A 14,317-nucleotide genomic window follows, 5' to 3' on the forward strand; every position below is an offset into this window, starting at 1 on the left:
CAGAAATTAGTTTATAACTTGGAAGTCTGTAAATAAATATGAAGCTTATCGTTCATGTAATTGGAGTGTACTGGGCAATAATCAAACACAAACAGGCTTTTTATAAAAATGTATTACACAGAAAGTGGAAAAGAAACGTTTGAGGCATTTTGAAATACTCATTTGACAGGAAAAAAGCAAGAACGCATTCACAAAAAAATGGGAAGAGCTAATATTTCTTTGGTCTTTGTTTGGGCCGCTTTATGTTGTGGTTACACAATATGCCATGGTACTGTGTGCATGTCAAAAATACCATCTTTTTAAAAAATATATGAGAAAAATAAAATGCAAAAAAAGAAGTATCAGTGGAGTAATGTACTGCAGTGCATCACGTGGCCAGGAGATGGAGCGCATGATGTACACAAGAGCAACACTGCAATGAAAGCACCATCATTAAAGTCTTCATTTGACCGGAATACATTAATAGCGAAACTTCAAGGGAATTTCTGCTCAGCACATTAAATATTCACTTTCCATGCGGTATGGCATTTATTAAACTACTTATAACCGTGTTTTAGTGGGAAAACTCGGATATAGCACCTCAGGAAGTTTGGCTATTTTAGCAAATAGCGATATCGAACTTGTATAAAAGCGCAAAAGAAATACCTCAGATGAAAAATTAAATTATTAACCTATTCTGAAGAAAACAGAGCTCAATAGATTGCGATTTGGAATGAAAGAAAGTATTTGTGGAATGATGCAAGATGGACGTCGTTCTCTCTCATCGTGTCTCTTATAAGCTGTTGAGCTCCTGAAGCGTCTGATCCAGCACTTGATGCATTCCGAGGTTTTCTTCTTTTGCAGTAGATAATTTTTCTAAAAGCAAAAATGAAAATAAGTCAAATGCTACTGCTGTAAATATGTATTCTGCACACATGTGAAAATAGACCTGCAGTCTTAGTTTAGTGCACTTCATCCACCACACAATCGTGAACATCACATTTTCATTTACTTGAATTGAATGGTGTGTTGGTGTTAATATCTGTAATGTTTGTTGAATTTGTATTTCAATAATTCACAGAGATAATTCATAATAATTCACGTTCAACAAACATTACAATATCAAATTAAGATGGCGTGTATGTCTACAGAATAACTTTTTTAATGTGAAGATTAGTAAAATATCTTTAAGTGGGAAATCAGTCAGAACTGTAATGTAACCTCACCTTTGTGGACATCAGAATGTTATAAGAGAGGAGCAGGAATGTTTATATATTTAACATTTTAATATAGGCTAGTTATAGCTAGTCTAGCTAATACCAAATTCTGATACTTTTTGAGAAATGAATTTCCAAGACCTTTCCAGTCATTGGTGATTAATGGGTAATGAGAAGAAAATCTATTGAATTCAGGCAGATTCACTAAAGAATACAAATTTGTGAACAAATTTGAACATTGGAACACTGGAGTCAAGAGAACAATTCGCTCACAAATGAGACATCACTACGTCTTACAAGAAAGTTAAATATTTCATCTACTGTAGGTCTAAAATTCCTCATATTTCAATGATTTTCACCACTGTAGGGGCCCTTCTCAATATTAAAAACAAATCATTAAGAACTAAAACAGAAGACTGAGAGGCTGAAATGAAACAACAGGGGTGTTTTATTGAGACTAGCAAAGGCACATTGAAGAAAATGAAGCAAACATGAAGAAAGTGTCTAGAAATCTGAGATACAGTAGCAGGAAGTGCAGCAGAGTGGGACAGAGATGGATCTACAGGGAGGTCATGTCATTTAGAGCATGGTCCAGCTCCTCAGAAATGGCTTTATACTTCAGCTTCTGAGCATAGAGTTCATCTGAAGATTGGCAGGAAGAACAGGAAAGCGAAGGATGAGAAGCAGCAATGGACAGAAACCAATTGAAAAAGAGAAAGACAAGAAGTTAATGGATGTATGAAGATTAAACCAGCTATGAAGATCACATTCTACCAGGAACAATAAAAAAAATCATGTGCAAACCAACAATGACCGTAAAATTTCCATCTGGCCAACAGAAGATATGCTCCCTAGTTAATTTACTTGTCATATATACTTTTAATGAGCAAATGCAGAGTTTGGTCTCATAAAGAGTTGACTTGAATGCGCTGTAAGAAACCAACATACTTCATTTCTCTTGGGACAGGAGCTATACCAGGCTTGTTCAAACCGACTCCATATACTGAGCCGAATATATCATCTTCCAGTGAAAGGTTCAAGCAGCTGAAATACGAGCTTCCCGGAACTCTGACAAAATTACTCTAAAACAATATGGTGTTGTGTGTTTCAAAAGATTTTATAGCCCTTATACAGACGGGGAGCATGACCCGCCTGTGACCTGTAAAATCCCATTCACACAAAACTTTTCAATGTGTCCTGCTTCGCCACTGGTCATTTCTGAAGGTAAAAAGTTAATTTAGCCACTTCCTCACGTTCATGTTCGTTTTCATAAACTATAGTCAGAAATAACCCTTTATAAAAAGTTGTTAGCTGCATCATAGTTTACAAATAAAGTATATTCAACATATTTTTTAATTCAAGTTCTTTCCATCTGTACCAGTTAATTTTGATTGAATGCAACCATTTGCAAAAAACGAACCTCCCAAACCAATCCAATCTAATTTTTGAACCACTTCATTCCATCAGAATGAAGTGATTCACTAAAATGGACCACCCAAATAAATCAAATCTAGTTTTTGAACTAGTTCTTTTTTTCTGAGTGAAGCGATTCACTAAAACGGGCCACCCAAACCAATCAAATCAGTTAGCTGCTTCTAAACAAAGCCATTTTTACAACTGCCCAAACCAATCAAACTAAAATGAATCATATTTCCCTATGTTTTTGTTGTGCTAATCTCATTTTACTGGTGAAAATATCTCATTCCTGAAAAAGTAACACTGCTTTGAAAGCAGCTACTGTGAATCTATATGAACAAGTTCACTGAAATAAACTATTTGAACAAAGTAATTTACTTCAGCAAATCATCCGAAGGAGCAGATGCACTGGAGGGCATCAACATGTTGTCATGCTACACAGCTACAACAGTAGTCATTGCTAATTACTGGAAAAGCTACAGTACAGTGTTTTGAAAACAGCTCACTTGCACTTTTACAAAATGTAGTTAAGCAGACGCTCTATGTTCATTGTGTTACTCCCCAATATTGCTTAACAGTTTCAGTTGAACTATTGGCTCCACTGCAAACTTGTTTATAAAGAACTCAGTTAAAACACAGATTACTGTGTTAGTACCTTCCAGGTCATCGATGGATTTTTCCAGTTTGGCCACTGTCCTCTCTGCAAACTCTGCGCGGGTCTCAGCCTGAAAAAACAATAAGGACGTTGAAAAAAGACATTTGGGGGTGAAAAGGGGCAGCTTATCTTTGACCCTTGTCTCATTTATTGCAGCCCTTACCTCCTTCAGCTTGTCACTAAGAACTTTAATTTCCTCTTCATACTTGTCTTCTTTTTCTGAGTACTGAAACATGCAAACAAAGACAGATACAGAAAATCTATTTCACTTTCTGTCAACATTGAATACACTCTGTATTGTCCTCAGAACTATTATGTTATGAGAACTTGAACCGTAAATTACTGTGTTTTAGTTTCAAAGCAATTATCAGGCTCTGAAGTCGAGTGATGATTATTATAAAGGTTTAAAATTGTGACTTTGTGAACATTAGCAGATAAAAGAGAGATGTTGACTTACTTTCTCTGCCTGAGCCTCTAGGGATTTAAGGTTGTTGGTAACGTTTTTCAATTCCTCCTCCAAATCACTAGCTTTGCTGGAGGTGTTTGAGAAGAAAACAATGTTTAACTGGTCAACCAACAAACATTCCAATCTTAGGCTACATCCACACGAAGCCAGAGTTTTCCCTATCCAATCTATTTTTTTTTGCTTATCTCAAGAAATATCTGTGTCCACACGAAACCACAAAACCGACATAAAACTATGTAGTGTACATGCCAGACCAGCATGTGGTGCTGTAATTCTGCCACAGAGATACACTAAACCTTGTGCGCGGTATACAAACGAACATGGAACAAAACATTTATTGATTGGTGTTAATGTTAGTTAATGAAAAAATAGTTCAGTGTTTGTTCATGTTTTTGTCGCTGTTACGTGACGTAGCTGTGACTGACTAGGCTGATGACATAATAATAATTTCAGAAAATATACGGATTCGCTGTCCACACGTAAACAGAAGGGTGCCATTTTCAAATGTATCCACTCTGGGACCCAGTTTCAAAAAATGTTGGTTTCACTCTCCCAAAACGCCTGAACTTTGTGGACGAAACGCCTATACGATACAAAATTTATGCGTATACAGTGAAACGCGTCTCTGTGTGGACGGGGCCTCAGTCTACTTAAAGTGTGAGAATAGGCAGATGATACCATTCAGCGACTTCTGCTCTCTCCTCAGCTCGCTCCAGCTCGCCCTCAAGAATCACCAGTTTACGGGCCACCTGTAGCAAAGATGGTGTTCAGATAAAGAGCTTCAAACTTCACACATCTGGAAACGTTCTTTCAGACGCTTGAAACTCACCTCTTCGTATTTGCGGTCGGCCTCCTCGGCGATGTGTTTGGCCTCCTTCAGCTGCATCTCCTGGATCTCCATCTTCTCCTCGTCCTTCGTGGCACGGTTCTCGATTACCTTCATGCCTCTGGAGCAGAAAAAAAGCAGTCAGTTATTAGGTCATCAATAGGAGATGCAGATTATACAAATTTGTTGAGCTTTATTTCATAATCAATAGCATTCCTTTGGTCATGAAATCTGGAAATGTGAAATGACCAATGAATTTCCATGAGGTTTCTGATTGTTTGTCATTAGTGTACAATATTTTTTTCATGTATTTTGCTTATTAATCATTCAAAACAATTTGTGAACTGGTTTGAACAATGCATGGAACAGTAAGTCTGTTTCCATAGGTAAAACCCTCTTAGGACTTGACTTGAGAGATCCATGTAGTTTGTACCCAAAGCAACAAAGCAATTCATTTCTTCCACCATAATTTATAAATTAATGGTTTCCATTGACCTCTCGCTCTCGTCTGCTGCTTTCTCCGCCTCTTCCAGTTTCTGCAGTGCAGTTGCCAGCCTCTCCTGAGCACGATCCAGTTCCTCCTCCACCAGCTGAATCCTGCGGTTCAGACCCGCCACATCACCCTCAGCCTGACGACAAAATAAGGTCAAAGGTTACTTATATAGAATTATATACCGACTACCAAAATATGCATGTGGGATCTAAAATATCGTTTTAATATTTTTCCATGTCTGTGGGGATTCCTCCAACGATGACGGCATTTTCGTAAAAAAAAAAATTCACAATTCACAATCAACTGCAGCAAAAAAAAACATTTTTACACCCTTTATGACCACCACCACCCGTTGTGACTCAAACAAAGATTGGTCTCAGAACAAGCACAATACTTCCTCTGTGACATTTCTCGGGTTTAAAGAGACCTCACAACCAAACCGCCCAGTTTGAGTCAGTTGCACTGATAATTGCAGCTATAATTATGACAGATATCACCATGGCTCTCTCTCAGTGCAGACGCTCAAGTGAGCCAGCACGCAATTCTCTCAGAACGGTAGGAAAATCTCACAGCCAGGAAACTGCATCTGGGTTTGAAAGAGGAGACAGAATAACATGGCATAGGGGAAAAGTAAAAGAGCAAATCGTCCATTTTCTGATCATATCTTTGTTTTGAGTCAGAGCTGCTATTACAGATTCTTTCTTACTCTACTGTCTTCTTTAAGGTCCAGTGGACAATTTGGAGCGTGAATGGTAGATCAAGGCTGACATACCAAACTTTATCCACCTTATTTTTCAATGTTGAATGAAGTAAGCTGTTTTCTGTGAATGTGCGAGACTTTTGGTTCAAATAACGAGAAGAATAACAAAGTGCAATAAACAGTCAAATTATTTGTGCCACAACCCAGTGTGTTTATATTAAAATAATATAGTAAGAAACACCAGTTTGCAGTATCAAGCTGCGAAAATTAGCTGTTTTGTATAGCTAAATATAGCTGGAAGCAGATAAAACTGGAAGCCAGACACATCAAAAGACCGCGCCCACTCTTAAGGGAAAAACGTTTTTCTCACAATTGTGACTTTACTGTATATCTCACATTACAACTTTATATCTCGCATTTACAATAACTTTTGAACAAATTCAAACCAACCATAAATGTGACTATAATAGAAGTTTTTATCTCGCAATTAAGGGAAATAAAGTTGGAATTGTGATTTTACTCACAATACAACTATCTCACAAATATGAGAAATATAGCTGTAGTTGCGAGATATGTTTTATTTCAAGATAAAACTTATTTCTTATAATTGCTACTTTTTTCTCATAACTGTGACTTTGTATCTCAAAATAGGACTTTATATTTTGCAGTGTGCCAGTTTGTATCTTGCAGTTAAATGCTATTTAAATATGCTATTCAATATTGACATCAATAAAGAAGGGGTCAAATGAACATTTATTCACACATATTTAACCAAGACATCAATGGAGGAGGAAGCTGACCCCCTTTCGAATAAAAGAGAGATAGAGAGGGGAGGAGAAAAATGCACAGGAAATGGACACACTCCACATCCTCTCCCCTCCCAAAATGCTCATTCAGTTCAGGGTCAGGATACTCCCTCATGAGCCATGCCCTTTCCTTAGTCACCGCGTTCCCTGGCTGCTTTAGATGCAAGCCATATATGGTAAAACAAGCTCTGGAGAATGCTAGTCGTGAAGTGCCCAAATGATTTAAAGGCTAAAGAATAGCAATAACACAGCCATATGTTATCAAGAAGTGTCTGGATGCAGCCTTGAACATTTTATCACATACAAGACGAACCCAAACGTCTATATGTGTGATGTGTGACGGCGACATTCCTTCCCTCTGTGGATTCCCAGGCTCACTTAAAACACAGAGCACTCAGATCTTGTTAGAGAACCAAGATCTGACGTTCGTATCCAATTATACAATTTAAGGTTGAAATGTGCGGGAAACACCTGGGACTGCTGTTGACTTCCTGAAGCACAGTACTATTGTACAGTATGTGAGCAGACATTGAGACAAACCTTATCAGTGTTATAACCTTTTTATGGGCTGATATTATGAAAATAAGACCTATCGAATGAAAACAAACAGTGGAAATAAAGTAAGGAAGAAGGACATGAAGTCTCATTTTCATCTTCATATTAGAAACCTTACTGGTAAAAGAGCCCCCCAAAAAGTTGCAGATGCAAAATGATTGGTGATTTCTTACCAAATGCAAAGAAAAGCAGAAGATTTTGGGACTATTGTAAAGTAAGTGACCACTTGTGTGGCTAAACTTTAAAAAGATATGCAAACGAGGTCTTGATATCATTTCTAACGCCATGGGAACCTGTCAATGCAAATTTGAGGAGCCTAATAGTTTTTGTGCAGGCTTCACATATGTTCCTGATCATGTTCTTGACCTTTAACCCTACTGTGAATTGACCTACATAAATAAGGACCGTCATGGAGAGTTCATTAGTCACGTCATGACCAAGTCCAGCATCATTCTGTCACACTAAGGGTGAGAAAAACTTCCAATTATGAAAGCAAAGCCAGCAAAATTTGTATGACTAACGTATTTCTCGACTCCACAAAATTGAAAGAAGGAAGTTGATGTCGGAGAAGGATGTGACCAACAACCTCCCTAACATTTCTGAAGATCTCCATTACACGTAAAAGTCAACAGGTCCAAAACAATAGACACACTTTTAGTCTACAGACACTTGAAGAACAGGACTTTTTTTAAGCAGTGCCAGCTTCCTGCATATCTGCATAGTCATCTGAATACGAAGAGGGTCCACAGGAAACTCCAGCGTGGAACAAGAGACAACATCCTGACTCAGTTCCTTTGGGATCTCAGGATGGGACATCCTTTGGGTCTTTCTTGAGTACAGCAAAATCTAATACTTAAGTTCTATGAAAGATCTAACAATTTTTCATTGTCTAAACCAAAACTGGAGATCATTCACATTTCCTACAGTTCTATTTCAGAGAGTTAATATCAGAAGAGACAGACTGAAGGGTTCTGGCTGTATTTCCTCACAGCAGCTTGAACATTAAGTGCTCCACACGGGATGGTCAAAAAATTTCATAAAATGGAAATCCACCAAGGACTGTGGGGGAGGAAGGCTTCCTTGACAAGCATCTTCACATCAAGGAAAACTTCCTGACATACAACATTTTGTCATATGCTTCATCTAAAGTAAGGGGTTTATTGAAAAGTATCATTTAATATGTCCAAATGAATCTGATTACACCAACAGTTGAGGTTGAAATTGCTCCCTAATGTAAGCAGATATATAATGAAACTGTATTAGACTAGACAAAAACGTAGCAATTGTTAGTTACAAAAAATAAATCGTTAATTGTGTAAATTAATTCAAATAACGGTAAAATGGTGTAATAGTGTCGCGTGAGAAAACACTGAGGCCTAACAACTGCACAAAAGTAGATTTGGGGGTCGGACTGTCCCTTTGGACCAACGCCTTTCATTCCACAACCTCACGTCTGCATCCAGGTCTCATTGTTCACCTAAACACACAATTATAGTCTTGAGAGGAGCCCGGGAGCTTTTACAGAAGCCTGCGTTCACAGAGGGAGTGCGTAGAAGAGTCCGGAGAGTGTAAAGACAACAAGCAAGAAGAAAGAAAGAAGATCTGTCTCACTTTTTCCCGGAGCTCGCGCTCATTGTCCAGCTCGCGCTGTAGAACCAAAGCTCGATCTTCTGCGTCATCCGCCTGCTGCTGCAAAGTCTGGATCTTTCTCTTCACTGCGTCCAAAGAAGTCACACCTGTCATTTTAGATACTTAACTATATTATATTTACTACTAAAAAGCGAAACTAACTGCGACTGTGGTCAGGAAAAATAAAAACTATGCGCAAAAACAACGCTTAACTTTTCAAAAGGCTATAAAAAAAAAAAATACATCAGAATGTAAATACCAGAAACATATATATAATTCCGAATATAGGGATGTTACAAAAATAACGGTTGCTAAGGTACTTGAATGGCCAGTGCAAAAAAGAAAAGAAAAAAAGGAGTGAAAACGACACGAAATGTGCAATCCAAATCCTTCTCAATCCGGATTAATACAAAACGGTTCAGTGAACAAAAAAGTCTTCGCTGGAGGTTATTTATGTCTCATGGAGACATTGGAATGTGAGGAAGCAGAACTTCTGCAGAAAAGTTTCAATGTAACTGTGGAAAAGTGAGGTCCGAGTGACGTCATAGTGGGCGGGGCCTCCACTGAGTCACAATTCAGTCATATTTTATGTTAATTTCGTTTTTGTATAAAGTTTCACAACTCTAAACCATAGAAAGTAATACTATTTTGGTTTATATTTACTCGTATTTTGTTAATATTTTATATATTTTAATTACTTTATGCTACACTGTCAAATTATACATTAAAATAACCACAAATTATTTCTTAATTCTATAGACGTTTCGACAACTGTATGTTTAAAAGCTATGGGGTCACATACAAATAATGTTATAAACCTTGATTTTAGCTGTTATGATTTTAATTAAGTTATATTATAACATCTTATTAATAACCTAACATCATCTTGTTTCCCTCTTGGCATTTTTTGGAGGCCTCTTCTTTGAGAAACACTGTTATTTCTGCCTGACCTCCATTAAAAATTCTTAAGCTGATGTAACTTAATATATTCAGGTTGATTCAATCATATCAAATAATATTTTTGAATAAGACCATACAGTTTAATTTTTTTTACATTACCTTTCAAAACATTTTTAGAGTATATCAAAAATAATTTACATGGCAAAATGTTTTTACTCACATAAATGTTTTTGTTTGCCTTAATTTGTCAATTGTTTGATTTTCATTTAAATTCTAAAAAATTTTAATTCAAAGTCACTGCAGATTGTGACTTGCCACCACTTGGTAATTCAACACATCAATCAAATTCAAGTTTTTAATTACAACCCCCACAATTAAATCATCCACTTTTGAAGTTACACACCATTTCATGTTTTACACATTTTCCTCAGAAGTGTTCTTTTGTTCTAAAGACGAGCCAGCGATCTCAGAGCATTGATTTCATTAGTCAAAAGAGTGTTTGCTTTAGCTACATTCTTTGGATTCCTGGGCTGCTGCATGGCAACCGAAGTCCCAGACTCCTCTGCTGTTCACTGACTTATCAGTAACAGGCCTTGAAAATCCCTCGCTCATTGAGAGTATCATACCTACTTCTTTGATGTTGCGAATGCAGATGTATAATTAGTTTACAATTTCCCCTAATGCATGACATGTGGTAGGCTTGTCTGGAGCAAATTTCAGTTCACTTCTCCAAGGAACTCGAAATGTGTTTGTATCCCAAGTTTCAGGCTTCTCAGTCTGCCTAAAGAAACCTAGAACATTCTACAGAAAATGAAGCTAACTCAAAAATTACTCAAAAAAACTCATTTGTCCTCTTATTAAATAGTTTGGTGGCTTGAAGAATTTTTTTGTGGTCAACGATAACATGAAGAACACCTCTCTTTAAATGGATTTACCCTCATGCTGAAATCATTAAGGACTGACAAAGAACTGATTTTCCCCTCCTTAGCTTTCCTTCAAACTATGCAATCATTTCCTTTGAGGTCACATTGTGAGGACTAACCCAAGCTTATCAGAGCAGCGGACAAGATGGACCACTTCAGACCAATACAGGTGTGATTACGGCAATTTTCTCACTTGTTCCAAGGCCAAATACATTTCTACAGGTGAAACACGTTGTACTTCATTTCAGCTTCAAGGGATTGTTCAATTTTAAATTAAAATTGGCAGAAAATTAACTTACCCTCATGCAAGATGAGTTTGTTTCTTCATTGGAACAGATTTTGAGAAAGTTAGTATTACTTGCACTTTGCAGTGAATAGGTGCCTTCAGAATGAGAGTCCAAACAGCTGATAAAAACATCACAATAATCCACAAGTAATCCACACAGCTTCAGTCCATCAATTTATGTCTTGTAAAATAAAATATGCATGTTTGTAAGAAGCAAATCCATCATTAAGATGTTTTTAAACTTTAAACCATTGCTTCTGGCTAAAATATCAGTCCTCTATCCATAATTTTGCTTTTTCTCCTTGTGTACTTGGATGGGTTAAATGCAGAGCACAAATTCCGAGTATGGGTTACCATACTCGGCAAATGTCATGACTTTTACTTTCATTCTGATGGCACCCATTTACTACAGAGGATCCATTGATGAGAAAGTAAAGTAATGCTACATTTCTACAAATCTGTTCCCATGAAGAAACAAACTCATCTTATTTTACATCTTGGATGGGCTGTGGGGTAAGCAAATTCTGAGTAAATATAAATTTTGGTGTGAGCTATTCCCAATTGCCCAATTTGTGTGTTTAAACCTGAACATTATCTTTTCAGTAAGTGATGTGTCAGTTTCAAGGCATTACAGAAGTAAACCTGAGGAAGATGTATTTTAAAAGATTTATGTCTTGTGATGACATGTTTTATTGAGGTAAAGCTTTTTATTGCCCTATAAATTCCCATTTGAAACACTTTGAAATGGTGCCGTGACCCTGAAATGGACCAGCTGGGATGAGAGCTGCAGTGACAGGAAGTAAAAGCATCATAACAAAGCTTAAATGACTCAAGTTGTTTATCATAGATGAATCATGTCTGGTTCTGTTTCATTGAACCCTAAAGGAATATGTCACTTACATCAGCAGCTTTTTTCTCAGACATTTCCAGTTTCTCTTGGGCATCTTTAAGGGCCTCTGAGTACTTGTCCAGTTCATCTTCAGTCTGTTTGAGCTTTTTCTGCAGGCCGACCAGTTCATCCTCCAGCTGTATGAGGAAAAGTGAGTTAACATATCAGAGCACTGCATATAACTTAAGGGAATATATCCCAGACGTCCAAACAAAAATCTGTCTGGAGTGCATATAGTAACATTGAGAGTACTATCAACAATTAACACACACACAAAATTATCAAACATTTTTATAGCAAAACAACTGTAATAGGGAAAATATATTTATAGTGCATAATATTATTTAAAAAGATATTAACGTATATAATATATACTTTGCATAATAATTAAAATTATATTTTATTGCTGTAGTCATATATATAGTCATATACATTTATAAGACATACACACAAAAAAGTTTATATATATATATATAATATATATATATATATATATATATATATAAATATATACGTTTATGCATTTTATGACTTCTATTTATATACTTATATTTATATGACCGTAAAAGTAATAATAATAATAACCTTAATAAAAAAAATTATATCCATCACACATAAGTTATTTTTATTGTTGTAGTCTAATCACTTTATGTCAGAATAAAACAATAATATAATTGTAATAATAAATGTAATTATATTGCTGTATAGTGGTCGTTTTGCAATATGTCTAAAAGACAAAAAATACATGAGCATTATTAATGTCATTTTTATGCATTTTATGTCACATATAATTAAAATCATGTTATTCATAATGTTTTTTATTAATGTCAAAGAGTACAACAATTAAATAATAATTAAAATATTTAATGCATATCAGAAAAGGTTTCGGTAGCCCATATTGAAATCATAGGCCTGCTCTCTTGACAGAAGATAAGTATAATTAATTTTAGTCTGAGGTAGGCTGTCATATGCCAGTAAGTGAGATAAACACTCACGAACACTTTGCTATCTGTGGCTATCAGTTTGGCTGGGTTCTTGAGTTTAAGAGTGACGAGGGGTGTTTAAGGGATTCCAGACACACTTCTCTTCTCCATTTAGTTAGTTTAGTTAGTTAGTTCAATATAAATGTTCCTTAGAAAGAAAAAGAAAATATTACTGGTGGGCATCTTGAGACAAAACAATGGAAGTGATATATATAAGTTTCTTTCAGATAAAACAGCTAAGATATGCATTTTAGTCGGACTAGACTTAAACCTTGTTTGTGAAACAAGTGGTAAGTGTTTTAAATAGTGTAAGACAGACATACTGATGGTTTGACTTACAACCAAATATTCATGATAAGAGTAAGATTTCCACATTGACTTTCTAAAGTACAGTCTAATATATACAAGTATATTTTATGAAGTATATACAATTATAACAATATCCCAATTTACAATATTTGTTTACAGAATATATTATTCATGATTAAAGTTAATTTTGAATGTATTCAGTTATTGTTCTTTTTTTTCAACTTATGTTAACCTATACACCTTTTAACATTAAAAAGTATTAGCATATGAAAAAATACATTAATCAAGATTAATAAATGCCTTTAAAGTATTGTTCATTTTCTGGTTTGAATTTTTTTATTGGTTTCCTACATAGTTGTACAAAATAAGTAGCCACGCTTGTGAAAGAACCAGAATTGCAGCGCAAATGCATACTTGGTTTTCAAGTATGAGGTCTTGGCTCACTTCACATTGATTACAATCATACAGTCCAGCCTTGACTGATGCTGTTGCCAGCACTTTTGTTAGGACTTCTTACATTTTTCACTTCACTCTCCTCTATCTGCATTCCTACCTGAATTTCTTAGATCTTACCTGCTTGCATTTGTCCTCAGCAGCTTTCTGTTCCGTCTCGGCCTGCTCAGCTCGGTCAATGGCATTCTCCTTGTCCAGTTTGAGCATCTGCATCTTCTTCTTGATGGCCTCCATGGTTGCAGGTTGATCTAGGTGTCTGGGTTGAATATGAAATTCAAAGGAGCTACGAACAAAGTGCAGTTCTCGGTCCTTCAGTCAAAACTGTGGTCAGGCTATTGGATGCAAGGGATTTAGGAGAGGAGAAGAATGTAGCTGATGCTGCCTACAACCAATGGTGGATCACTTTACATAACCCAACCAAAGTCTAAAACACCCCCCACCCACACCCGTCTCCATATCTAAACACTTGAGAAGGAATGGCCTGGACCAAACACAGTCAGAAGCACTTCTCCTTATTTGGAGTGGTGCATACTGTTTTTAAAAAAGGACCCAGGGATGGAGAGGTGAGCAGATAGGACCTGCGCACAGATTTAACCCTTTAATTGGGCATAAGTGTGAAAAGAACCTTTAACATTCATGGAATCTTTCCATTGCACAAATGTTCTTTATTGTTTAAATGAACAAAAAATAAATAAATAAATAAATAAAAAAAAAACACTTTAGAAGCTTTATTTTTAGAAATGTATGTGATATGCATAAATAAATGAGTCTAATGATCTCATCCTAATGCAAGTATCAGTAATATTATTATTAAAATTTATGGTTATGTACT

At 36.1% G+C, this 14,317-nt stretch overlaps 1 protein-coding gene across 4 annotated transcripts; it reads right to left on the reverse strand.

Annotated features, from left to right (window-relative positions):
• Positions 1–271: 271 nt before the first annotated feature.
• LOC132131109 (tropomyosin alpha-1 chain) lies at positions 272–13,878 on the reverse strand. 4 transcript variants are annotated; one of them, XM_059543048.1, is made up of 9 exons: positions 13,606–13,878; positions 11,752–11,877; positions 5,055–5,188; positions 4,563–4,680; positions 4,412–4,482; positions 3,725–3,800; positions 3,431–3,493; positions 3,268–3,337; positions 287–855 (listed from the first exon to the last, which is right to left on the reverse strand). In XM_059543048.1, the coding sequence occupies exons 1-9, from the start codon at positions 13,717–13,719 to the stop codon at positions 773–775; spliced, it is 855 nt and encodes a 284-aa protein (XP_059399031.1). In that variant the 5' UTR covers positions 13,720–13,878; the 3' UTR covers positions 287–772. The 4 variants fall into 4 exon arrangements, with proteins under 4 accessions (XP_059399034.1, XP_059399031.1, XP_059399030.1 ...); XM_059543047.1 differs by lacking the exon at positions 287–855 and adding an exon at positions 1,629–1,838 and having other exon boundaries at positions 13,606–13,877; XM_059543051.1 differs by lacking the exons at positions 11,752–11,877; positions 13,606–13,878 and adding an exon at positions 8,725–9,197 and having other exon boundaries at positions 272–855.
• Between the last annotated feature and the right edge of the window lie 439 nt (positions 13,879–14,317).

Source organism: Carassius carassius, chromosome 48, assembly GCF_963082965.1.
Source record: "Carassius carassius chromosome 48, fCarCar2.1, whole genome shotgun sequence".
Lineage (NCBI taxonomy): Eukaryota > Metazoa > Chordata > Actinopteri > Cypriniformes > Cyprinidae > Carassius > Carassius carassius.